The sequence below is a fragment of the Nylanderia fulva genome, unplaced genomic scaffold, assembly GCF_048542155.1.
Source record: "Nylanderia fulva isolate GAGA-0341 unplaced genomic scaffold, ASM4854215v1 Scaffold50, whole genome shotgun sequence".
Classification (NCBI taxonomy): domain Eukaryota; kingdom Metazoa; phylum Arthropoda; class Insecta; order Hymenoptera; family Formicidae; genus Nylanderia; species Nylanderia fulva.
In genome coordinates, this window is record NW_028190588.1 from 1,032,441 (window position 1) to 1,058,907 (window position 26,467).

General features: G+C 38.7%; 1 protein-coding gene across 1 annotated transcript in view; it reads left to right on the forward strand.

The window, feature by feature from the left end:
- Positions 1-26,467, forward strand: part of LOC114939834 (uncharacterized) — a 56,400-nt gene that overhangs the window by 21,118 nt on the left and 8,815 nt on the right. Inside the window, 4 exon segments of the mRNA XM_085487141.1 lie at positions 19,966-20,101; positions 23,235-23,430; positions 24,075-24,285; positions 24,791-25,115. Of these exon segments, the coding sequence (XP_085343267.1) occupies positions 19,966-20,101; positions 23,235-23,430; positions 24,075-24,285; positions 24,791-25,115 (868 nt within the window).

Here is a 26,467-nt window from a genome sequence, read left to right on the forward strand (position 1 = left end):
ATCGGAGAAATTGGAGCACGATGTATGTACAACCCGATAGTTGAACGAAACGTACTATTTGGTTAATACACCCTTCGACGATCAGCCTAGATACATTTCCCGAGATTTGCGAAACGAGAAATGTTCACGAGAGTGAGTGTAACTTGTTCTAAAAAAAAAAGAACTAATTATACGACTTAACGAAACGGTTGCGCGAATCTTATCGCGCTTATGCACGGCTATAATCCATTTTCGCGTGTGTAAAATGACAGGTAGTGATTTCGTCGCTTGCAATTTGAATCAGAGAGAGAGAGAGGGAGAGAAGCAGCGGGAATTTTCTCATGCAAATGATATTCTGATTGTCTAATGGCGTTGTGCGTATGTACGAAAGAGAGTCGCTGATGCGATGCTCCTTGCGACACGTGCTCGCTCATGTTATTGAAAATAACGAAACGTGACTTCTCTTGCGAGATAGCGCACGCGTGAGAGACGAAATTCGATTCGCGAGAGATATCTACGTCGAATGTCAAAGTGCATTCTCGTGTTTCTTCGAATTTTCTACGCATTCAATTAATCTCGCATGCAAATGCGCCAACCTATTTTGCTTTTTTTCGTAATGAAAAGAAAAATTACTATTACTTTGTGCATTATTTTTATACACCGAGAAATTTTTTCGTTATATTTTACCGTAAATTCACTACAAATTTTATCATGTTTGGTAATAAGCCAGAAATTATCATGCTGCGCTGTTAAAATTAACGATTAAGCTGGATTGAAAATATTTCGCCGCATTAAATTTGTTTTTAAATTTAATTAAAATTATTATTATATAAACTTGATATTTTGTTTATCACTTTTTTGGCATCTATATATTTTACTTAAAATATTTAAAGAATCATAAGTGCTTCATATATTTAAAAATTATATATTTAAAATTATTTACTATATATTTTAGTAAAATTAATTAAACATATTTTATATCTTATTGATTGATAGACATATTTTTTATTGTGGTAAATATTAATCAGAGAAATTCTTCCACTATATTGTTCCACGATTACTATGATCTTCAGGCTAACTTAAAAAAAAATTCTATGTAGAGAATTGTGTCACTTCTAAATATATATTTATAATATAATCTAGTAGAATGTATACATAAGCATATCAAGAACAATTGTAGTAGAATGATATGAGTAATAATTATTTCCTTTTCCTTTCTGAAGAATACAGTCGTAGTTACATAACACGGAGTTGTATAAAATTAATTAATTATTATTAATATTAATTATGCCATCTTTATGTGTGATGACTGATTTTTAAATACACCGATTAGAAACGTACATGTTATACATATTTAATACATTTATGCGAATTAATTTCGATACAACGTTGTCGTTAGATACACAATCTTGACATTTGCACTTGCATAACAAGTGTACCACGATTTGTCGTTATTATATGCCGTACTACGCTTCGTCACGTCGAAGTACTTTACAAATTTCGAATGTTTCGCTCGATGTAAATGTACGGCACCGGTCGGACAAAGTTTATGGCAACGACGTTAAAAATACAGTGGAGAAAAATATATATCACTTTAACTTCCCGTGGCTCTAGGACGTTGACCCCGAACCCGGTGCCTATTTTCGGTCAGTGCTTTAATGACGTTTTCCCTCCGCATCGAGACACATAGGTAATCGATAACGAAAATATTTCCGAGACGGAGTCTTTCGGGTTTGCGTGGTCCGGTATATACACATATAAGAGAGAAAGACCGGAATTGTTCGTCGAATGCATGCATTCTGTCACGAGACAATGTCCTGGAAATCGGCCAACTTGCGTCTGTGCGATGTCTTCGCTGTTCATGCAGCTGCTTCCTCGCGATTCATTCCCCTGTTCCTTCCCTTCTTGCTCGCACAATGGAGAAGATCCAAATAAAACTTTTGTAGTACACATGGTGTGATGTGGGTTTATTATTGTCTTTTTTCTACTTTAGATAAGACGATGTCCGCCGACGAAACGTCGATACTCGAGTATACTTTATAAAGAGACCATCTGCCGCGTTGATAAACTTTGACTGATGTTGACAGTACAGTTTTAATATGCGCGTTCGCTTCCGGTGATCTTTATACCAATCGTGAAAATTGACATTAATAAAATGCACCGATGACGTAGGTTGATAGATAGAAATTGCTCGATCTGCCATAGATTTGCGGCAGATTTCATCATCGCCGTAATTCTTTTGCGATAAGAAAATAGCTCTTAAATCTACTAGTTTGATTCGATGAAACGCGTTAAATTGTTACAACCTCTTGCTCGCGAGCTCTTGAGTGGATTGAAATGGCGGATTTCTCCTTTGTCTCTAATGCAATTTCAATTTCCCATGAAATTGTCCTCGCGGCGATATACGTGATAAAACCGGTGAGAGCCGGCCAACTTTTCCGTCTCTCGGGCACGAAGGCTTCCGGATTAAATCAATAAGCATTTTAGATTGGCCGGCTCTCGATCGGGAAAAAGGATAATAATAGAGGAATCGCTGTGTGCGAGTCAGCGACCTTTTCCTATCCTGCCTCTTGTCAGGGATCCCCGCGTCGCTTCGGATAAAATCAATGAAAGTGAATGCCGGATGCGCGTTATATATGTATATTCCGCGATCTTTGTACATATATAAGGTAGTGAGCAGAATTCGAGAAAGTAAGACATAAAATCTACGCGCCTATGTTAACGCGCGGAGCGATGGAAACCTTCGATCGCGAATCGTCTTTTCGAACGGAAATTCACGCCACACACATATACTTACACGCACACACACTCTCGTGCGTGTTGTGCCGTAACACGAAGAAAATTTTCCACATGCTAAAATTATCCACGCGCCGCCAATTACGCCCGAAATAGTGGGAAGTCGTTGGCGTTTCTTTTCAAACCGCCCGATATTCTACGACGCAAAAGCGACGCGAATCTCATTCGAGTTATTAAATTCGTACATCATTTTAATGCAAAATATGCCTAAACAATTCGCACGTTCATTAAAACAAAAATTATATTCATCAAAATGTATTTTTAAAAGAGGAAATTTCTCTCTGCTTTTATATCAATAAAATTATTAAAAATCAAAAAATGATATATAAGTATATATAGAAGATTAGTTTTGTATTAAAGAGGACTGGACGTCTAGACTGGAGACTATTAATAATTCAAAGTTAAATGTAACTGTCGTGTTTAAAAAAAATGTCACGTTGACCTAATCAAAATATTTCTCGTGCAGACTCCGCTTCAACTTCACGCCCATTCCGTGCTTTCTCTACATGAATAGCTCTCCGTGATCATACTTATGCACGCTCAGCCTCTATAGACGTCGACCCAATTTACTGTCGTTAGGATCAATGAACATCGCGCGGTACGTGGGACACGATTCGCTCCGTAGAAAGTGATCGAGCATTTCCGGCTCTATGGATAGCACTAGAATAGCGAGAGGATAGAGAAGAGAGAGAGAGAGAGTGGGAAGAGAGAAGAACAACTGTGTGTTTTATCGGTTAAATGTTGGGGTTGAAGGTAAACATTGAAGCGACCACACGTGATGTCCAGTCAAATCTTCCGAAAGGTCAGGAATATTCCCGAAAGCGATGCGTACACGCGGAAAATTTACGTGCTATGTGATGTAATCGCGTGTATCTCTCGGATCTCGAGATGGCAGGCAGGCTCTTTGCTATCCGCACGAGCTGAGTGACGAAGAGAAAGAGAGAGAGAAGTCTGAAAACATGTTGCATGTCCCGAGTATGTCAGAAGTACCGCACTTTCTCTGACTCATAGATATTAGGGGTAATAGGAATGGAGGTTGTTTGAGCGTTGCGACACTTGTGGTTCTTAGAGACACTAAGAAGATATTTGAAGTACTTCGCAATATTTCAACATAAAACATTAAAAATTGAAAAAAGAGAGGTGCGTCATTATAAATTTTTCGAATAAATTTTAAACTCTAATATTTGCTCATTTTTTAAATTGTTGGAGTAATTCGTTTGCTTGAAAAACAAATATTCTTATAATTGGAAATAATTTGCAATATTTTTGAAAAGTAATAAATTTATTAGAATTTTTATTATTAATTTATTACTCTTATCGTAGCTATTATTGCTTATATTGTTCGAGAATTGATAAAAAAATATTTTACCGCTTCAAAACAACACTGGCTTGACGTGTGTCGCCAGCATATCAGCGCTGTTTTCAGAATAAATAAACGCGTAAATTTTTAAATGTTTGTTAAAAAAACACAGAAATATATTATTTTGAAATCGATTAATAAAAGGTTAAAATACCAACGCATTAAAAAAAACAAACTCGTTGCGTAAAACATGCGCAGCGCGAATGGATAAAAGTTCCCGATAAGATTTAGATAATTTACGTCGAATGCAATCAATATGCGTTTCGAGCAATCAAAATACGCAGATAAAAGAACGGACAACAAGTCGATTCTAAATGCTACGGGGGCATTATCCAATTTCGCTGATCGCGAGTTCGGAAAGCAAGCCTTATTGCGTGGCAGTAGTTGCAGACAATTTCGGTCTCGCTAGCAATATTCACTGTACGATCCACTATGTTCCAGAGGGAACAATTTCTGTAATCATGCGAATGCTTCTACTTTTCGAGGTATGGATAACAATGCAATGCGAATATCCAGAGCTTATGACTAGAGTGAATATGCAGGTACACGAGACGTGAAAGCTTGTATATATTGATGATCAACCTTATTTCGACAGTCAGACAGAGAAAATAATAATTACGCGTATATTTCGTGTGTTTTTGTGATTTTTCTCGCGGCAGATAAATTAAATAATTGAGACTTTAGTAAAAGTAAAATATATATTTAAATTTTTCAACAGGAAAGAGCCAGACTGATTAATTATGCAAAGACCACTTCTTGTTGCGACGTCAAGTAATTAAATAAATCTCACAATTTAACAATAAGATTTTATTTTAATATTTTAAGACCTTTTTCTGATCTTCTTAAAGGAAACGGCGAGAAAAATATTGAGGAAAGTCGTTGAATATATATATTAGAAATCGAATCCGACTTTATTTAATCAGTTTCAATGAAAAATTAATTTCTTTGAAATTGACGTACTACATCCGCGTCTGGCTCTTTTTAGCCCGTTAAATAAATAAATTCGAAAAAACCGGCAAAAATTAAATCATAAAAATTGTATATTTATAAAGTTGTTCTAAATTTATTTCTCCTTTCGTGTGATTGTAAGGCTCCAATCAGTCTTGGAACTAATAAAGGTTCTGTAATGATGATGATGCTTAATATGAGATTTACACACAGACAGAATTTTCTCTTAGAATTTACCTTGAAAATTATATAATTACGGGACAATATATGATATTGGAAGAATTTTATGAGTTCCTCTGATTAATATTTACCATAATAAAAAGAGAAATATTTGCCACAATAAGATATAAAATATGTTCGATTAATTTTACTACGTACATATTAATATTTGTTTATTGTGGTAAATATTTGAATCAGAAAAATCCTTCTAATATTATATTGTCCCACGATTACTATGATTTTTAGAATAAATTCTAAGAAAGAATTCTCTCCGTGCGTATAGATAATAAATTATAAATATTAAAAAGAAAAATGAAAATGATTGAAAACGTTGAGGCGATAGATTTCCATGTATGAAAAAGCAGTTTCGCGTTCGATCGGCGAAGGTTATCCTTATAAACATTTACAAAACTATTCCAAGGACTACATCTGTTGCGCTGGCGAAATTCACTTAGCTAGCGACTGTGTGTATCGTGCCTTTCATTTGGCCCGAGGAATTTACTCAGCTCCGGCGAGCGTGACCTAGTATTCAGAGAGTCCTGACTGTGCCGCGTTCATGCCGCGTGATATCCTTGATCCTGCAACGAGTTTGAAATATTAGAAAAATATGAACGAGAAAAAGAAGAAGAACTTGACATCTATAATGCATATTAAAAAAAAGCTTTTGTGCATTATATTATAAATGGAGAAAACCTGTATTTTATGATCTAGAATAGTAGATACGAGAAATATACATTTATATTTACGAGAGCGAACTTACATTCAATATCGTGACACGAAAAATTATCTTTATAGAAATTCATAAAATTGAAATATACATACTTTTCGCGGAGTTATACAATACATCTGTTGCGTCGGCAAAAATTCATTTAGCAACTGGTTAAGGTATATCTCGCGCCTTTCATTTCCACTCGAGGAATTTACCAGTTTATTCCGACAAGCATGACCTAGAGAACGAATCCTGACTAATGTATTCGCTGCCGCGGTATCCTTGATCCTGCTACGAGTTCAGGACACGAGAGAGAAACGTGATTTCGCGAGAAAGCGCGAAAGAGGGAGATGGAAATCAAGAGGAGAGGAAAGAAACATCGCAGAAAAGTATTGTGCGAACGTGTGTAATCCGTTCCTATTGGTTGACGGCCATCGGTCGACTCGCCAGACCCGGCGTCGCCTGCGGAATATTACGTCATCATCGTGATAAGTGCACTCGTGTGCATTCATCATGTGTGTGCTCGCGCTCGTGTATGTGCGAAGTATGCATGCATCAGAGTGTTATATGTATTCATCGCACACGCAGATGAGCGCGCATAAGTAGCGCACTGATATCAGGATGCATGCGAACTTTGAATAACAAATTGCGTCTGTAATCGCGCAAACTGTGATCAATCAGTGATCGATATTTTGGATGCCAATTTACGTCACACGCAATGATATGCGCTGCTATCGCGCGTAACGCATCGTAATTATTCTGTCTTTACGATCATGTTTATATTCGCGGAATTTTCCGGCCGATTGCCCGAGATAGAAATAGAGAGAGAGAGAGAGTGTGACAAAATTCGTTATCTTATCTATTATTCATGCCAGATCGACGTTACAGTATACAACCTCGTAAATTTGCAAACACGGTTGCCTTCGACGGCGAGAGAAAGAAAGAAGGAGAATGATCGCATTTTGAGAGTCTGTATACTGATTTTCCCGATTTTGCGGTGTAAATTATTCTTTCTTACTTGTCACTTTGCAGCAAAGATATTTCTGATGTCAACATCCACCAGCTGGATCCGATCGCGTCTCTTCGCGGATTCGTCGCTTGTTTTGTATGTTTGTTTATGTGACAGCGCGCATCGTCGGTGCATTGGATAACTTACGATTCTTAGACGGGCATCAAGCCAAGTTAGTCGAGATAAAAGCGGTCTCTTTTGTACACAGTGAATTTCCATAAATCGCTTTTTAATAAACTCGTCGCATCGTTTAAACGAATGGGGTTTCGCAACACGTTTGGAAGGTTTTTTTTTCGATCGACGCGGCGATTGAAAAATTCGCGAGAAACGTTTTGCAAAGCAACAAGAGAGTTTCTAAAATTATCAGAGCGTAGAGATAAGATCGCATTTTCTTGGAAAATCGCGATTGGCTCGCAGCTCGCAGCTCTTGATGCTGGAGGACGCATGGTGCATATATACATATGTCAAAAACTCGCCGATGCGAGTGATTTTAACGCGCAAAAGTATCGCTTGCGAGAGACTGTTTGCAAAACAGAGATAACGTATTACTTTATACAAATCTTTTTAACGTATACACACGTTTGAACAAGTAGTCATTGTATGCATGCGAGTTTCGTATAGTGAGCGATTACATCAGTTCTATGTCTCGTAGAAAAGACGTACTCGTTAAAAAGAAACATACTCACAAGAGTAAAAAGTAACGTATAAAGTAATATGTACTTCCAATAATATAAATTGCAAATGACTTTTTCATAGCTATCGTCGTCGAGTTTTTCTACATTTGTTTTTCTAATCAGATATAAAGAGAGATGAAATATGGCAATGTTTACAAGTGTCTCGCTTTTTTTATCGTAGCTAATGTGCATAGATAATATCTCTTAATTTCATTTTTAGGATATAAATATTTATGTATTATTCTGAACGATCAAATTTGTTTATCTCAATTTTAATCTTTTATTTTTTTTATTAAAGTGACTTTTAAATTTCAACCAAAAATTTGGCAGGAACAGATACACTACAATATTTGTAATCTACATGTATTATAAATATGTAAATTATAATAAATAGGCGTTTATATATATATTTTAAAATCAGAGATTTTTAAATAGGTACATAAAACACAGAAGCAGATTTTCTATCTTTGTTAACTTTATACTCGTATTACGAACTTTATATTCTTCTAAACTTTAAACCAATCTTCTCACCTTAACAATCTATTAGTCTAATTAGCTATGAATCAGAACAAGCTTTCAAAGTAGTCTCGAACGAACCATAAAGACCTGATTTCGTCCTAACGAAGTCGTCACCTTGTTAACAAGCAATGTTAGCAATGTTGCTCGTGGTTCTTACACGAGCCAACTTTACGTAATGACTCGCGATAAACAAGGTGTCGAACGTCGATTATTCATTCCATGCATCGGCAAACAACTCGAGACGGTCGCTTTTAATTTTCCATCGTTCGATAAGCAATTTATAGTACGTATTATTTTAAAATCCTGCACAGAGAGAATTTCCTGTTATTACAATTTCCCTTGAAAATTATGGTAATCGTAAGACTAAGACTCAGATTAATATTTACCACATAATAATATATAAAATACGTTTGATTAGTTTTACTATGTACATATTAATATTTTTTATTATATTATGGTAAATATTTAATTTCTATTTTAACAGAAGATTCTCCGTGTGTATTTGTATTCCTTCTTACGTTTTCTGGCCTGAAAAAGTATATATTTATCATTGCAATCAGGGGAATTTTGTATCATACTTTCACGACGACAAAATTATAAATAACCGCTTTAAAATTAGCTTTTAATCGTAACTTTTCAAGATAGCAACTAATATATGAAGAGAGAAAAAAAACAGAGAGAGAGAGATTATATATTTATATAAATAGATCGCGAGCTCATGCAATGCATCTGTATTTCTTGCGCAACTCCGAAGTATCTCTTGCGCGCAACAAAGAGCGGATGGATTCAAATGCATCTCTCTTTCATTGTTATGCGAAGATTGGCTTTACGTAACCGTAGTCATGCATCGAGTCGCATGCCGTGATCGCGTGTGCCAGCCGCGATTCGCTCGAGCCGTGCTTATCGCTTTATTAGTCGATTCTTTATTGCACCGGCGACCCCGTTGACACTTCTCGTCTATGATAGCGAATGCAGACGCAGAGCAACGCGACAGATAAAGCGCTCTTCTCCATCGTCAACAGCTGCCGTACGCTTCGCTAAAGATCCCTCGAACGGGACAAATTTTATATATCGTTATCTCGTGGAATTCTTTTCCGAAATATCTGAAGCAAACATCGCGAACTTGCTCGAAACATTGTAGCCTTAGGTCAGTGTCGGAGACACTCGTGACATTTCGAGCGGATCTTACATGCTTTTTTTTCCGTCTTCGAGTTTTCCAAACATATTTGACGTAAGCCACAATAAGCGACTCTTTCTTGGAATTTAGCGCAATAATAGGTCCGTCATTATCGAGAGGTGCTAATGAAAGAGCGCGACGCATCGCACCTCGATTCGCGTTTGCGAGCACAGAATTGCATATATGCGTCAGTGCAACGCCTTTGGCCTTGACATTGGCCGTGGTTACCGAGGCGCGTTTACGTAATCGTCGACGGGCCACGTGCTAATGTAGCAATGCACGCCTAATGCGGGACCGGTGCACACGTGGTTACTCTGTTATATACGCTACTCCCCGTGTCATTCCGTGCGTAGATCGCACATCTGGAGAACGCGGAGTCGCCTGTCGCGCCTCTTAAGAAATAGTGATATACGACCGTGTCGTGAAAGAGAAACGGGCATAAGTAGCTCTGGCCAGTTTAGCTGCGGCTGCTCGAGAGCTGATCGAGAGGTGGTTTATTCGTGATGGATGCGATCTCGTTGAACCTTGACCGGCCATTATGTCACGCCCGATATCGAAAGCCTGGTATATATAATTGCAGCGAGCCGAGATTGGATGCGCGACAATAATCTCTAATGTCATTTTCGATTGATGAATGGTCAGAGTCTGAGTACGGAGAACATTCATTTCCTTATAAGCTCGTTTTAAATTGGGAATATATTTGATATTTATAGATAGGATGAACTTTTCTTCAGAATCGAATGCCCTATTGATTACGTGAACAATTAACTCGGAAATGTCGAGAGAGATTTATTTTTATCCGTATGTACCTTTATATCGATATAGGCTTCACAATTTTAAGACTTTTATTTATATTAAAATTTGTCTGAAGACTACAATATTTTCGTCTCTTCTCAAGTTTGTTTGTTTTCAATTTAACAATATTTTCTTTAAAAAAATTCAAAGTTGAGGAAAGTTTATAATTAAAAGAATTTGATGATTTCGAGTAATCTCGTAAAAAGAGCGATTGCTCAGAGAATGTTTCTCACTTTTACGTTTTATATATTTAACTTTAAAGTTTTATTGTTCGACGTTTCTAGTCAACAAAGATCGATTAATGATCGAGAATAGATTGCACATTTTTACCTGCACTGTGTTCACGTGAGAGTCACGACGAATGCACTCGAGCAAACACTTGCTTATCGCATTAATTGTACGACTCAGACATCGTCGCTGAATTACGTAAGCAATCGTCTCATTAAACTTCCTTTATTTTGACGTGCCGGAAAGTACCTCCGATCACATCCATCTTTGTCTTTTTTTTTTTCCTTTATTTTTTTCCCCTCGAGAAGCGACCGTAATCCGGAGGCGGTCGCAGGTGCGGATTTCCGCGTCCGAGAATTTACTCGATATTTCATCGATAATTATCCGCTCGTCCGAGATCGCGTCGGGGATATACATACATACATATACTTATATATCCGACCATTTCGCCATGATGACGATTTTATTCGCGCGACCGCGCGTCTCATCTGCGCAGCAAAACGCAAATCCGATTTAACGGAGTTTGCGTGGAACTTAATTGTGACCGCGGGCATATATTGGTAAAATGGACTGATGTGTGTGTGTGTGCCATTTGCTCCAATAAAGACCGCCACGCGATAAAAATATTATAACTGTCAAGGTCAACACAGACATTCGTATCCAGTTACACTTCGCCACGATTCGCCGACAATCTCTTCGATATTTCTTTCGCAGACGCGAAACTGTCCTCCGATATCGTGTGTTCGCCATTGACGTTTATTGCGAGAGAGGAAAACGTAAATTCGTACGTTCGAGTTCTCTCTGGTTTCCATACGAACGCGGCGATCGGAGATCGTGTGGTTACGCAATAGGCGGCTAAATAACATTTACCACGAATCGCGAGAGGGAGATATAGATAAATGCATTTATCTAGAGATATAGATGCGGAGAAAGAGAGAGGGGAGAAAACTTCGAGGAGTTTCAACGACGAATGAAAATATAGGTCACAAGTTTCCCTAACAAATGCTTCGACGACACATTCATTAATTTTCTATTACGTAATGCACGTATAAATGCACGTAAATGTATTGTTGAATGGAATTTATTAACTTTCACATTTGCGAATAATTACACAGACGGGAGATAAATCCATGAATGATAAAGCGCGGATTAACCTGGAATCCGCGCACGAAATGTCTTTCCGCTTCGAATCGCGTAATCCTGTACGAGTCCCGCGGTTATAATCGGCAAATGCATAATGCTACATGCCGATTTCTCGGTATTTGCGCTGTCCACGTAACAGGTTATTTTCTGAACGTCGCTAGCTTCTTTTCCAGGGTTAAATCATAGCGGAGGAGAAGTGACAGTGATTTAATCGCTTTCGGTTTTTGCGGCAAGTTAACGGTTAAGTCGCGACTCTGTGCGAGTCACGATCGATTTCCTTGATTGCTGAGAGAGCGGATGAGAGGTAAAGAAATCGAATTCTACGGGCTTCTAGTAATCGATCGTCCTTACCTCGAAGAGAAGGAGAGCCTCGAACGTTTTCCAACGAGGAGAGACCTGTCGGTCGGTTGAAATATTAAGGCCGGACTTTTGATGCTTGCACGTGTCGCCCGATGCGGCGAGATAAAAAGACATTCCGCAAACTGAAATACTTGCACGTACATCCGCGCGGGATATATATGTACGTGTAATCGTCAGATAGACATACCAGCGACCGAGTGCTAATTGACGTCAAAGACGTTCGCGAACACGCTTTTAATGAATTGAACAGGCAATTGGACGAGACGCGTTTCTAGCGCTTTTGGACTTCAACTATGGGCTCTAATTTTCACAGATTTTTTTATCGTCAAAATAATGTTTCATTATTGTTCCTTACTCTGCGCTCATCAGGCATCGCAATATTATTTACGGTGACCATTCGTCTTTTATATCAGAGAACAGTTTTTTTTTCAACTACACAGAGAGAATTTTCTCTGAAAATTATATACCTTAAATATTAATTTACCACAACAAGATATAAAATATGTTCGATTAAGTTTACTATGTACATATTCTAATATTTTTTATTGTGCATGGTCAGTGCCGGTTTTAGCATTATTGGCGCCCTGGGCAAGATTATCGTGGCGCCCATTCAATTTTCGATATCTTTACTAGTCTAAACGGATATAAACGAATGCACGCATATAAAAATTCAGAAAACTTTCTTTTAGCTTTACCCAGAGCTAACGACGTGGACGTAGAAAGTTTTTGTAGCTCCTTTTTTGCTTTTGTTTTTTTATATATTTATATTTTTTTATATTTTTATTTTTTGTATTTTTTTGTATTTTATATACTTTTATTATTTTGGGTTTTTTAGAGGACAAAGCTTAAACTAGAGTTTTTGAGAGATTACAGAAGGCGCCCGCGTGATGAGGGAGTCGAGCGTCAAGCGTGGCGATGAAGATCCGCACAAAGCGGAGAACGCGATAGCCATGATAAATACAGATGTGAGACAAAAGAATCAAAAGATATACAAAAGTATAGAGAGCATGTCAGGGTATAACACCGTGAGGAGATATAGGTACTTTTGCATACTAGGGGGCATTAGAGTCCCTCTAATAAGAGTCGCGACATCTTATTAGAGGGACTCTATGGGGCACCGGGCAGCAGCGCCCCTACAGATCCGGCGCCCCGGGCAGTCGCCCCACTGCGCCCTACCCTAAAGCCGGTACTGTGCATGGTAGATATTAATCAGAGAGAAACTCTTATAAAATTCTTCCAATATTATCTCACGATCGCCATGATTTTAAGGGTAAATTCTAAGAGAAAATTCTCTCCGTGTAGCTGTCCTTCAGATTTATTCATTCTCTTAAAACTTAATTTTATCCTTGTTTTAAAATTGCATTCTTTATTTTTTACTTAGCGTTTTAAATATCATACTAACGTGAGAATTTATTATTTCTACTGAATTTCAAATTAAAAGAATACGTGATGGATCACAGTTATCTTTTTTTGCTTATACCAATCCCTATAGGTGAATAAATTTGAATTTTGAATATAAAGATGATGACTTTGAAATGTTCAAGTTTGCCCTTAATTTTCTGTTGGGGAAAAACTGATCAGCGTACTAAATATATTCCATCTCGATTATAATATGCGTACATACTCATCCCTGACCTAATCTATTCCGCGTGAAAGCCGGCGCGGCGCGCGCAAGCTGTATTCTTTTCGCCGACTTTCACTGTTTGACATTTCTGTGGCGCTTTCCAGGCGCCTTTCGATTTCCGCGCGCGATGCGCAGCATCCGGCGTGGCTTCCTGCGTGAATCGATCGCAACTCCCGCGGCCGGAGCGATCAAAGCCGCCAGCCAGCCGTCATCAGCCCCCAGGGCGACGCGACGGCGCGAACAAACTACTATACGAGCGCGTACACGCTCGGCCGGACAAAGAAGGCGACTTACTATTTTCGTCCGCGCCGTTTCATGGAAGTGTCCCAGCGAGAGCGTACGCTCGATCCCTTCGTATGTAGGTCGCAAAAGCTGCTTCCCTCTCTCCCTCTTTCTCTTTCGCTGCGTCGCGTCTTGTGCGAGCCTTGTTCCAAATTTAGTGGTGCTCTCACCGCGCGAGAACCTTCCACCCCTTGCGACGGACTTTTTTTCGACACTCTCTCTTTCTCTGAAGGTTTCAAGGACGGAACGAATCGCTGCCTTCGTGGCAAGTGGTCTTGATTAGATGCCCGCGAGAAGAGATTGGAAAAAAGGTGCCGTATCATTCTGAGAAATTTCACGAGAAGTCTCGTGAAGGAAGATATCCACTTGAACTACTAAATACAAATGCAGTATTGAATATAAATTATATTCATAAATATGTACGTGTTCTATAAACTGAAGTATATGACGAACTGAAGAGTTAAATTATATATAACATATATATATCTCTTGATTATAGATGTTTGCGAAAAAGGTGCTATATCATTTTGAGAAATTTCACGAGAAGTCTCATAAGGGAAGATATCCGCTTTAAATATTAAATACAAATGCGGTATTAAATTAAATACAAATTAAATTTAAAATTATAATACATAAATATTATATGTTCTATAAGCTAATTATTATAAACTGAATAAGGGTTAAATATATTATATATATTAAATGCTTGCGAAAAAGAGATTGCAAAAAAAGCTGCCATATCATTCTGAGAATAAGTCCTTAAAAAAACATATCCACTTTAAATATTAAATTAAATGCAAATTAAATTCGAAACTAAGTATATAATATATACATTTGTATGTTTTTATTGACTATGATAAACTGAAGAAGGGTTAAATATAAATATTACATAAATCTTGTAATCCTCTTATTTTATTTATTCTGTGAAATATGTTTAAAGCGACTAGAGGCAACATCTTAATCGAGGACACATCTTCTATTTTTGAACATTGTTTGATGTTTCCGCAGATTTTTAAAACTTCGGATACACATTTGTTCTAATTTTATTTTCGCATATACATATATTATTAAGAAGACAAATATACATATATCACATTGTTTTGCTTATAAACTTTGTATCAAGACTTCAAAGTTTTAAACTTCAACATACGTATATCATTGTTAATAATACTATATTGTTCCATTTCGTTACAGTTTAGTCAATATGAATATCTATTATAAAAAGAACGTTTGTAATATTTATTAATTATTTGAGAGGCAAATAATTAATAATAAAATAATTGTCCCTAAAAAAAAAAAATATAATAATGAACTAATTTAAAAAAACCCATATTTAATTAAGACGCATATAAATATATACTAAACTTGTTTCATAAAAATGGTGCATCTAGTTCTACTTTTTTCCTCTCATTTACACAAATATGAGTCATCCTACTTTCGCATAATGTACTGACGAGTTTCTGTGGGTTTTTTTTTTCGATAGTTAAAGTTTTAGATTGGTTTCAAGCCGAGAGTTATATTCTACAAGTCTCGAGGTGGATCGAACATCGAGCTAAAAAGGTGGGGGGGTAATCGAACTTGGAACTAGGTCGCGACTCTTCGATCAGCGCTTGCGACAGTCAACCTCGATGCGCCAGTCATAGCTTTTATGTTTTTCACACTTGTCGAGGTTTTCTGAATCCACAGGAGGGTTGTAAACCCCAATCCCTTCCCTCGTCTACTTCTCTCCTTTACACGCGTATAAATCTCAATGTTCAAGTTCAAATATAAAATAGTCTCTAATCGCGAATTTGTTTCCATACGTATCTCCCTTCAAAGTCAACCCGATAAGAAAAGTACGTAAATACTTGTAAACGCAAAATAGGACACGTTATGCATATTCCATTTATGCTCATGAGTGTACTGTCTCAATAGAGTCTTTGATATTTCTACAATGTCCCACAATCAACATGCAATAGTTTCAATAGTCACAAAGGGATTGTGACTATTGAATTGTACGCTGCTGGGTATATAGCCAAGGATTCTAGGACGATTTTGCAACGTAACCAGTTCTAGTTTAAAGCTTTAAAAATCAATAATAAATCACTCGAGACGGAATAAAAAAGGGTGTGGTTATCTTTCCTACATTAATTTTTGTTATTTAAAATTGAAAAGGTGTCGGTAAAATGTTCACGTAGCTCGAAGAAGTTCTTCGAATTTGAATAAAATAAGATCGATTGTCTTTGGATAGCTTCTTGAATTCGGAGAAGACATTGCGCGCGAGAAGAGGGAGCCTAGCGTGAATGATTTTCCGCGTCTAATTGAGGATTTTCTCGGTATAAAGAGATACCTCGTTACACGGCACGCCGGATGTAGGATACCTACGACTGGCCTCGTATGCTAATGAATATTCCGAGGTCAAAAGAGCTCGTTCTAACGGTCTAAGCGCAGACGACGCGGCGCTCACTGTTGTCTTTGGACTCTTACGACTTACGACCCTGTTTAGTCTCGAGCGAGGAAAGAGGTTCCGGCGAACGCGACAAGAATGAGTCTCTCGCGAAAGAGGAACTGTACACGTAATAAGTTGTCGCGAGCGCCCGATTCATTTCGCGATGACGGAAACGCCCGTCCGATACGCGGAAACGCCGCACGTATCGCGCATGCGGATATAGAAACTCATTTCCCGCTATAAATGCTCCCGGTAATTATAATCGACCGACTTCCCGTTCGCCGTCTGCTGCTATCTATCGAGACATCAAAGCGTGCCGCCGCACTTCCGTGTCGTTCGTTTGGAATAGACGATGGAACGACATTTACATGTCATTTGTTGTTATCGTCCGACCGACTAACATATCATATCGACGCTGAAATACACGCACGCACGCACATGGTGTGCGACGATAAAAGCGAATCTGCGGTCCTGTCAAAGCGACCGCCGCCGCGTGCGACATTTTGCTTTGATTAAATCTGGCTCTCGTAAATTCCCGCGGAGGTGCCAAATTTAAGCGCCATTTAATGTGTCGCGTGTAGTTTATGTAAATCCACACGGTGTATGTACAAATGACATTAGCGATATCGATATATACGAGAGACGGTGCGATGACGTAACAGCACCTAGTCGTCACTCGCGTCTCTCTTTTCACCGATTCACGTGATTCGCGTTGCTGGTTAATAGATGAAGAAGGATTCTCTTATGTCAGTATGAAATGCATGAGCGAATGACGTCCGCGAATGTCGGCCTTGAAATTTAGATCGAACTGCACTTATCGTCGCGGAAACTCGCGGTTTTTCTGCGATGTGAGCCGCCTCTTTGAATAAGAATTCACTTCTCGTCGGGCTGGTTAAAATTCAGATAACTCGCGATTATATTTCGGCGAATGCAAATGTCTCACCTCGACGAAAGGAGAGAAAGTGATTTGTCTCGAGATAAACGCGTGATACTTTTCAGAGTCGCGACACTTTTGAGTGTTGAAAGAACTGAAAATTCAAACGAGATATTGTGAGTAGATATTAAAAAAAAAAAAATATGGCTCTATATATTCTTAGAATGTATATATTTTTACGTCGCGCTAGAAACATTTGTGCATATAACGCGTTGCGGACTCTATATGCCCCAGCTGACATTATAATAAGTGTTCCACGGATCGCGCTCGTTACGTATTCAAATTATTTCCGCGGAATCGGTTATCGTCGGCGGAACTGAAAGTATATAAAGCTGGCTCGATACATTCGCGATTTCATATCCATTCCGTTCACTCCGGACTTATCGACAAGATCGCGCACTTCGCCCTAAGCGAACACGGCACGAGAACATTCCAGGCATATATACATACATATATGTATGTATGTATATATATATATATATCTTGACGTTACATCTATGACGGAAAATAGAGCCGACTGGTTGGGCATAATTTAATAAAACATCATGGTTTTATCGCGCGAACGAGCGAATTGCGAGCTGCAATCACCCGCACGCTTATTTCCACATCCGGCATACGAATGATTAAATAAATTAAGCGTCCAGTTTTCTCTCCATGCTTGCGACGTTCGATATTTCTCTGTATATAATCTGCGCAATCGAAGAAGGTTGCATAATCGATGATACAAACTGAAATTAAATTGTAATAAATCCTGTCCGAGACAGAGTTGCTTCTCTTCTATCCGCGAGTTTAAAAATATTTTACTCCGATAAATATATATCAAGATGGACAACAAATCAAATAATAATTACTATCTCTTGAGAGGTGGATTACTAATTTTCGTGCGATTAAATTAAACGGAGAGGAAAAAGGAAAAAGCTGGTTGATAAAAGGAGGAAATGGTACTAGGTAGTAATTTCTCTATCTTCCGCGCTATTTTAACGATGTTTTCCTATGTAATTAAGTGCGGCGGCGAGAGCGGACACACCAGGTGCCTGGAGACAGATAGAACTCGATGGTGTCGCCTTGATGATATTCGTTGCCGAGTATCGCGTCTCCGCGGTTCGTTCGCAAGAATAGAAGACGTATATTAGAGTATTAGAGGAACGTGGCACTCCATCGTGCCTAAACACTCTCGAAAGTCCTGCTCGCGTATATAATTTCGCTGTGCCGCGACCGGTTGTCGATCAAGCGCTTTCGTAAGAAACACCTGCGAGTCATTATCCCTCGCCTATACCTTGGCTTTCCCCTGGGAATTTGATTTGCTTGCTAGCACAAAAAAAAGGAAAGAAAAGAATTATCCGCTCGCCGCTCTAAGCCATGAATGGATGTTATTGTCTATCTCTCCGCGCGCTAGGAATTTCGAGAGATCGCGATTCGTTCGACGATGATGAATATATATTGGGACGCTTGACGAAATGCCGAGATAAATTCATTGTATCTCTCTCTCTCTACGGGGCTTGTCCGAGTGAAAGAGCCGGCTTTCTCCGGGTCTTTTCGGTCGGCTGATGCACCGCGGATATCGAGACCACAAAAGTCCACCGCTTTGGATTAGGTCTCGCGACACGTTCTATATAGTTCGTAAAGAGATCGGCGAGAGATTCCACCGCGAGATCGTGTCGCGATTGTAATTATGGAGATGTAACGGGTTCTCTCTCTTTCCGCGAATAAATTTGCATATTTTGCCGATCCGCGATCGCGCGATTCGATCGCGTGCCTTGGGCGCGAATCTCATTGAAGGCCCACTCGATATACACTCGGGACAATTTCTCTCCGTTGGACGACGACCTTCTGAACGGATTTCCAAGTGGTAACCGAGACTTCAATCGGCGTTTGCCGCGCGCGGTTTACACTGTTATCCGACAAACTCGGCTCGGTTCGGCAAAGACTGGAAATAACGTCGGGAAGCGGGCTTCTTGCAGTTTAAACCAGTTATTTTAACACTTCGACACTTCGTCGACAACGTATACTCATAAATAGATTCTCTCTGTATTTTCTACGTTGTTTGTTCGCTGCATCACGCGAATTGCGTCTTTGCGATATACGCAGCGATATATTTTTTCTAAACGTTAAGATTTTTTGACAGAAATCAGCTGATAACTGTTAAAAAATATTAATTTAATTAAAAATACTGTAACATATTATTCAAAACATATTATTATTTTAAATTTGATAACATATTATTTTAAAATTTACTTAGCAAATTAACGCTTTAATCAGCTGATTTCTGTTAAAAACTATATTAATAAAACTAAAAATTTGTTAAATAAATTTTAAAACAGAAATGTGTTATAAAAAATTAAAATAGTAACACGTTGTAAATAACATGTTTTAATACCTTATCTTCGATTAATATTTTTTGACAGAAATCAGCTGATAACTGTCAAAAGTATTAATGTAGTTTAAAGTATTATAACATATTATTTTATCGAAAGTAAAGAACAAAAAGAAACTTTTGCGAAATTTTAAGATAATATATATTATACAAACTAAAATAATAATATGTTGTAAATAATATGTTACAATACCTTATCTCTTCGATTAACCTTTTTTGACAGAAATCAGCTGATAACTATCAAAAATATTCCGAGTTTGAAGTATTATAACATATTATTTAAAACATATTATTATTTCATCGAAAGTAAAAAAAATAAGACTTTCGCGATCTTGACAAGAACGTTTTGCGAAAGCAGAGGTCTATTATTTACGTCCATCTTTTACCGGCGTCATTTTGTGTTTCAGTGGTTTATTGCGACTATACCGCTTCAGGAAGGTCACTACAGTTCCTTGAAGATTACATCGCGAAGGAGGTACTGCCATGTTTGGGCGACACTCGGGCATCCACGTCCATCTGCAGTCTACAATCATCTCTTTTTAGGTAAGCAATAATGGACCTCGCAGTCCTTCGAAAGAATGAATGTGCTTTACGATTTATGCAGAAGTGCGCCCAGTTTTTGCTGAATAATATATATAATAAATTATAATATGATTAATTAAGAAATTATTCTTATATTATTTTAATTATTATATATAAAAAAAATTTGTGTGTTTGTGGCACAATATTGGCAAAATATTTGCTGACTTGTTGCAATTTATTAAAACAGAATTTTCTTTATAATCAACTTTTTAATTTTTTATTACATTTTTAAGCTAAATTCACTTTGCTTTATATTTAATTTTTAATTTGTATCTTATCGTTTTACTACTTATTGTAAGTATTTTATTGTCTTATTTTTTATGTTTTTTTACAGTCAATTGTCAATATTAATGTCATTCGTTTATTCAGAATATTCCTTTCTTCCGCGTTCATGGATTAATATTTCATTGCAACATTATGTAAGTGGGTATAGACTATATCGTCCTCATCATCATCATCATCATCAGATAAATTTTCAGACACGTTCCCACATTAATAATAGTGATAATCTCAGACACGTTGTGCGCTGTTAAATCGGTTAAACAATTAAATTTGGTTTATCGCTTCCTGTAATATCTGCTCCTGTTATTTTCGTCCGTTCGATCGTGTCAAGACGCGATTTCGCCGAGTTTATATTCTTGTGACGGCGATTTTACGCATTTTACCGTCTTGTCCCTGATGACCGATATTAATTTTAAAAGATACACGTGTCTCGTATCCGGAAACTTTCCCGACAAACACACAGGTCCAATCGGTGTATCGCGACGTAACGTTTGTTCGCACGTGTGTTTGCTCATTAAAAAATATTTATCGCGATGATGAAGTGGCCACTTGTTCGTTATCGTTCGGTGTTTATCGCCGACGACAACTTTCAACCGTGGCGACTCACAGTCAGAGAAATGTAGATCAAGCCGCCTGTAAATCTCTCTCGGCCTCGCCGGATCGATAGCCTCTGTGAGACGATCTCTCATCTCGGTTCTTCCATTTATTAGCACTGATGTCCCCGATCAATATCCACCCTTCCCCCGAGATGATACTTATACCCTGTTGTGGCATGTGGCCACATGAGAAAACCGTGATAATGATGACGACATACATATATGACAGCCTCATCACGTGATGAACGACACATTCAGACACGTGTACACAATGTGCAATAAATTGCTACTCGTAATTTCTCTTTTCTTCCCTCTGTCTCATGATTACGTGTTGTTTATCTCAAATAACGCGCTATTTTTAGAGAAAGGATATAAGAACGGGTGCGTTGTAATTTTTTTCAATTTATTAAATATATCTATATATCTAATAAAAATTGCTATTAACAATTTACAAAATTCGCGTACATATTTATTACTTCTTAATTATCTTTTGTCTTTATTGTATTTTAATGACGGGAAATGTTTAATTTAACGTAACGTTGAAAAAGTTAATCTAATCTCTCTGTTAAATGACAAGTTGCCCTTTCGGAGTAATTAGAGCTGTCAAGCGGATAAATTCGTTTACGGTATGGGTATGTAACGCGTGTCACGAGAAATCGATAGTAACTACAGGGTTTGTCCGGAAAGTAATGCGTCGCATTTTTTTGTGACGCGACTATACATCGCAGAGCGATGGGACCGGTTGGGGAGGAAGGGGGGTACCCTTAGCTTTCCAACGGTAGGTCGCTCAATTGTTTCCATGCGCTTGGAGGGTTAGGACGGCTTATTCTGTGAACCTCTGCTTAGTGGTCGCGTCGAACTTGTGATGGAGAGAACGATAGAGCAACGCTATGCGATAAAGTTTTGCGTGAAGCTGGACAAGACGCCGCTGGAAACTTTTGAAATGCTCAAGAAAGTTTTCGGGGACGATTGCCTTTCCAAATCGCAGTCAAACAGATGGCACAAGATGTTTAGAGAAGGTCGGAAGGAGGTCGCCGACGAGGCCCGCGCAGGACGCCCGTCAACATCGCGAACGGACGACAATGTGACTCGTGTGCGCCAATTATTGAATTCAGACCGTCGAATGAATGTTCGCTTAATGTCGGAATTATTGAACTTGCCGAAAACGATTGTTCACGAGATTGTATCGGAAGACTTGGCCATGCGGAAGATTTGCGCAAAACTTGTGCCCAGAGTGTTGACCGATGCGCAAAAGCAACACCGAGTGGAAGTTTGTGAAGAACTCAAGCAACTCTGTGCAGATAATCCCAATTTCTTTTTTTTATTTCCTCGGCTGAAAAGGGAGCTCAAAGGACAACAGCTCGAGTCGGTTGACAACGTACAAGCTACTTCGACGGCCTCCCTGAACAGCATCCCAGTCAAGGAGTTCCAGAAATCTTATGACGCATGGAAATCGCGTTGGCAAAAATGTATTGACGCAGAAGGGTCATACTTCGAACAATTTTAAGTTGTTTTACCTATGCGATCAATACATTCTTTTTTAAAAAAATGCGACGCATTACTTTCCGGACAAACCCTGTATGTAAACTGTAAGGTGTATGTTGCTGCTCAACCTATGTCCCTCGTCTCTCACGTCAGACGTCACACTAGATCCATATTGACTCTGCACCAATTGCGCGAACACAGACTCACGTGTCTTTATACCGTTCATAAATACCACGACATTAGACACACGCTGGTTACTTTATAGCTTTATTATCGTCTATTATCAACAATCACGTCATACCGTCTAAGTTTAAAGTATTCCTTAACAGCAACATATCCGAAAGACGTTCAGAGAAGATTCCAACACCCTTTCGATGTTCTCTGGATATTATTATATCTATTATCAACAATTATGTCATACCGTCTAAAGTATTTTTTAACAGCACAACATATCCGAAACATTTAGAAGATCTTCTGGAACATCTTCTGGATATTCAAAGACATCCAGAGAATGTTCAGTCTTCTTGATATCCTCTAAATGTCTTTTGGATATGTTGTGCTATAAGGAATATTTTAGATGGTATGATGTGATTGTTAATGATAATATCCAGAGGATGTTTGGATGTCCTCTGTCTGTCAATTGTCGAAAAAAAAGAAAAAAAAAATTGTGCGCCGATTAAACACTTGAACACCTTCATTCATATTTACATGTATTCATTCATGTTTTGCAGGCACGAAGCCCGAGACATTGTCAGACACGCGGTCGGAGCCGGCGAGCAGGATGCAGTCCTGTTCACGGGTCAAGGCACCGCCGCCGCCCTTCGAACACTTTTACGACATCTCGATCTCTCGAAATCCACCGTGGTCTTCGTGGGCCCGTTCGAGCATCACGCCAACCTGAGGCCTTGGCGTGAGCTCGATGTCAAGGTAGGACAGCCGTGCAGATGATAAATTCACGTGGAAAAGTCCGAGCGGCCGCAGCGCGAGATTCGTGCGCGAGATAAAAGAAGGGGAGCGGGTAATAAAACGCGCGACGGAGCGAAGTGCATCATTAAAACGGGGCGTGATGCTCGGGGCCGTAGGGGAGATGTGCGTGTGCGATCGAATAGTACGCAACAACGAAACCGAGCTGGCCACAGCCAGTTTGACTTTTGGCAACGCGCCATTTATGCTCACGCGAGCGGCCATTCCGCCTTTTTTTCTCAAAGCGACCTTATACACGTTGCTTCATCCTTCTTTTATTACCCGACACCCTATAAAGATTCAAAAATTTAATAGACTAATAATGCAAATGTACACAAATATATGTATAAATTGCGCAAATGAGACGCACTTCGACTCCGTCGCGAGAGGAATCTCTCCCTCCGATACATATTTTGCGGGTATCGCCTTGGGAGGCATTCCCTATAAATATTTTCAAGGCGCGATATAATTTTCAAACAGCCTTTAACTTAAAATAGTCGGGATTGAGCGTTTTTTTTAGCCGTCTAATTACGGACGTATTTATACTTAACGCGTCATCATCGTCGCGCGGCCGAGTAGCTGATGAAAGCAATTAAACCGCCTTACAGATAGTACGAGTTTCCGAGACCCGGGAGGGCTTCCTAGATCTGAATGATCTCGAACGAGGACTGACTAGAATGCGGAGCGAGGGCGTTGCGCAAATGATTGGATGCTTCAGCGCTGCCAGTTGCATAACGGGGGTTTTGGCAGATGACGTCGCGACGACCCTCCTGCTGCACCAATACGGCGCGCTTAGTGTGTGGGATTACACCACTGCAGGTAATGAGCGAGGAGCTAAAGGAGAACTGGTTGCGAGTCGATCCGATTTGATTAGCTGCCGCAATATGATCTTCGATATGAGCTTATGATGACAGAAGAGAGAGAGAGAGAGAGAGAGAGAGAGAGAGAGAGAGAGAGAGAGAAACAAGAAAGCTAATTAATCAGCCGGTTGCAGAAACCAGATATACTTTGATCAATTTTATGTCATGTTAATTTCGATACAAAAAATCCTAAAGTCTTCGCTCGAGGCGTTGATTCATCGTAATGTGTATAAATTACGCGTTTCGTCATACAGAACACTTGTAAATGTAAATACCTCGCCACAATTAAGATAATTCAAATATTATTATTGATGACATAATATGCTTTTTATGTAAGAGATTTCTACTCTCGCGTATCACGTAACAAATGCGAGATAGCGAGCTACATTTGATATCGAGATATACCATACATGGAAGCTCGAGGACGAGAACGAATGATCGACTTGATTCTACCATGTTTTCAGCGCCGTGTATTCAGATCGACATGAATCCGAATTTACCCGGAGTCGGGGAGACCGCGGTGCACAAGGACGCCATCATCTTCGCGGGTCACAAGTTCATCGGGGGCGTGCAATCGCCTGGTATACTGGTGACCAAACGGTGGCTCCTGCGAGAGGATGTCGAGGCAGAGGACATGAGAGACTCCCATCGTTATCATCGCGATCCCGAGCTGCGAGAGGAGAGCGGCACCGCCGGTGTCGTCGAGAGCATCAGATGCGGACTGGCGGTGCAGCTGAAGGAGAACGTCACGCCGAGAGCGATTGTCGCTCGACAGGACAAGATTTCTAGGTGAGCGATTGCGAGCTCCGCTTGTTGGAGGCCGCGTTTAAGAGCGCGCCGCGACTGTTGCATGATCGAAATTGCCAAGGATTACGCAAGATGTATATCGCTCATTTTTTCGCGCCGTCCAGGGAACAAATCAATGCCGGTCGTTTCGAATAATTTTCTCGCCGCGAATGTCTTCCTGTTTTGCGCGAGCAAGAACGCGATCTCATAGAAAGCGACGACGGAGGGCACTTGGTGCTCTCTTTTTTTACTCACGACTCGTAATTTTTTTTCTTTCGGTGAGCTGCCTTCGCACAAGTCTGACCGCAAGCTGAAGATATTATGAGTACAAATACGCTTGTAGTTTCGCATATATACAGGTTGTTTTATACATATAGAATAACCAATACAAGAGAAGATACATCGTTTTCGAGAAATCTCATTTTTGAATAATCTAATATATTTGCTGTTTCTCGATTCTTTGTTTAAAAAAAATTTTGATAATTTTATTATGATTAAATTTAATGTTTATTAATACAATTGTCGCTCGTATATTGAAAACAAAGTGATAAATATAAGGCCAACTTATCGAGCTGAATATTCGAGATGTTCAGTCAACTACCATTTATTACATGTATAAATTATAAAACTACAGTCATTATATTAAAACTAACGCAAATTACAATCATTCTATAAACGTTTCGACCGCACGCGGTCTTCTTCAGTATAATTATTGAAATATAAATTCTTACAATTCACATAATATCGAAATTTAATTATGGTTATTCAGAATCAAGAGTTTTTGAGTAATTAACGCGTGTTTCAATCCGTCCTGTCCAACAATGTTCGCCTCGATATGATCCCTGATTTTGTTCAGATCTCGGATAGTTTCCGAGATCTGAACAAAATCAGGGATCATATCGAGGCGAACATTGTTGGACAGGACGGATTGAAACACGCGTTAATTACTCAAAAACTCTTGATTCTGAATAACCATAATTAAATTTCGATATTATGTGAATTGTAAGAATTTATATTTCAATAATTATACTGAAGAAGACCGCGTGCGGTCGAAACGTTTATAGAATGATTGTAATTTGCGTTAGTTTTAATATAATGACTGTAGTTTTATAATTTATACATGTAATAAATGGTAGTTGACTGAACATCTCGAATATTCAGCTCGATAAGTTGGCCTTATATTTATCACTTTGTTTTTAATGTTTATGTTTTTATAATGAAACACTCGAAAAAAATTTATTTTAGTTGATAAAATGAATTGATACATAAAACAAATTTCTTTTTACGATAGCGAAATGTTCTAATGTAAACAAATCGAATGTTATTTATATAATCTCTTCTCATTATACATTCAA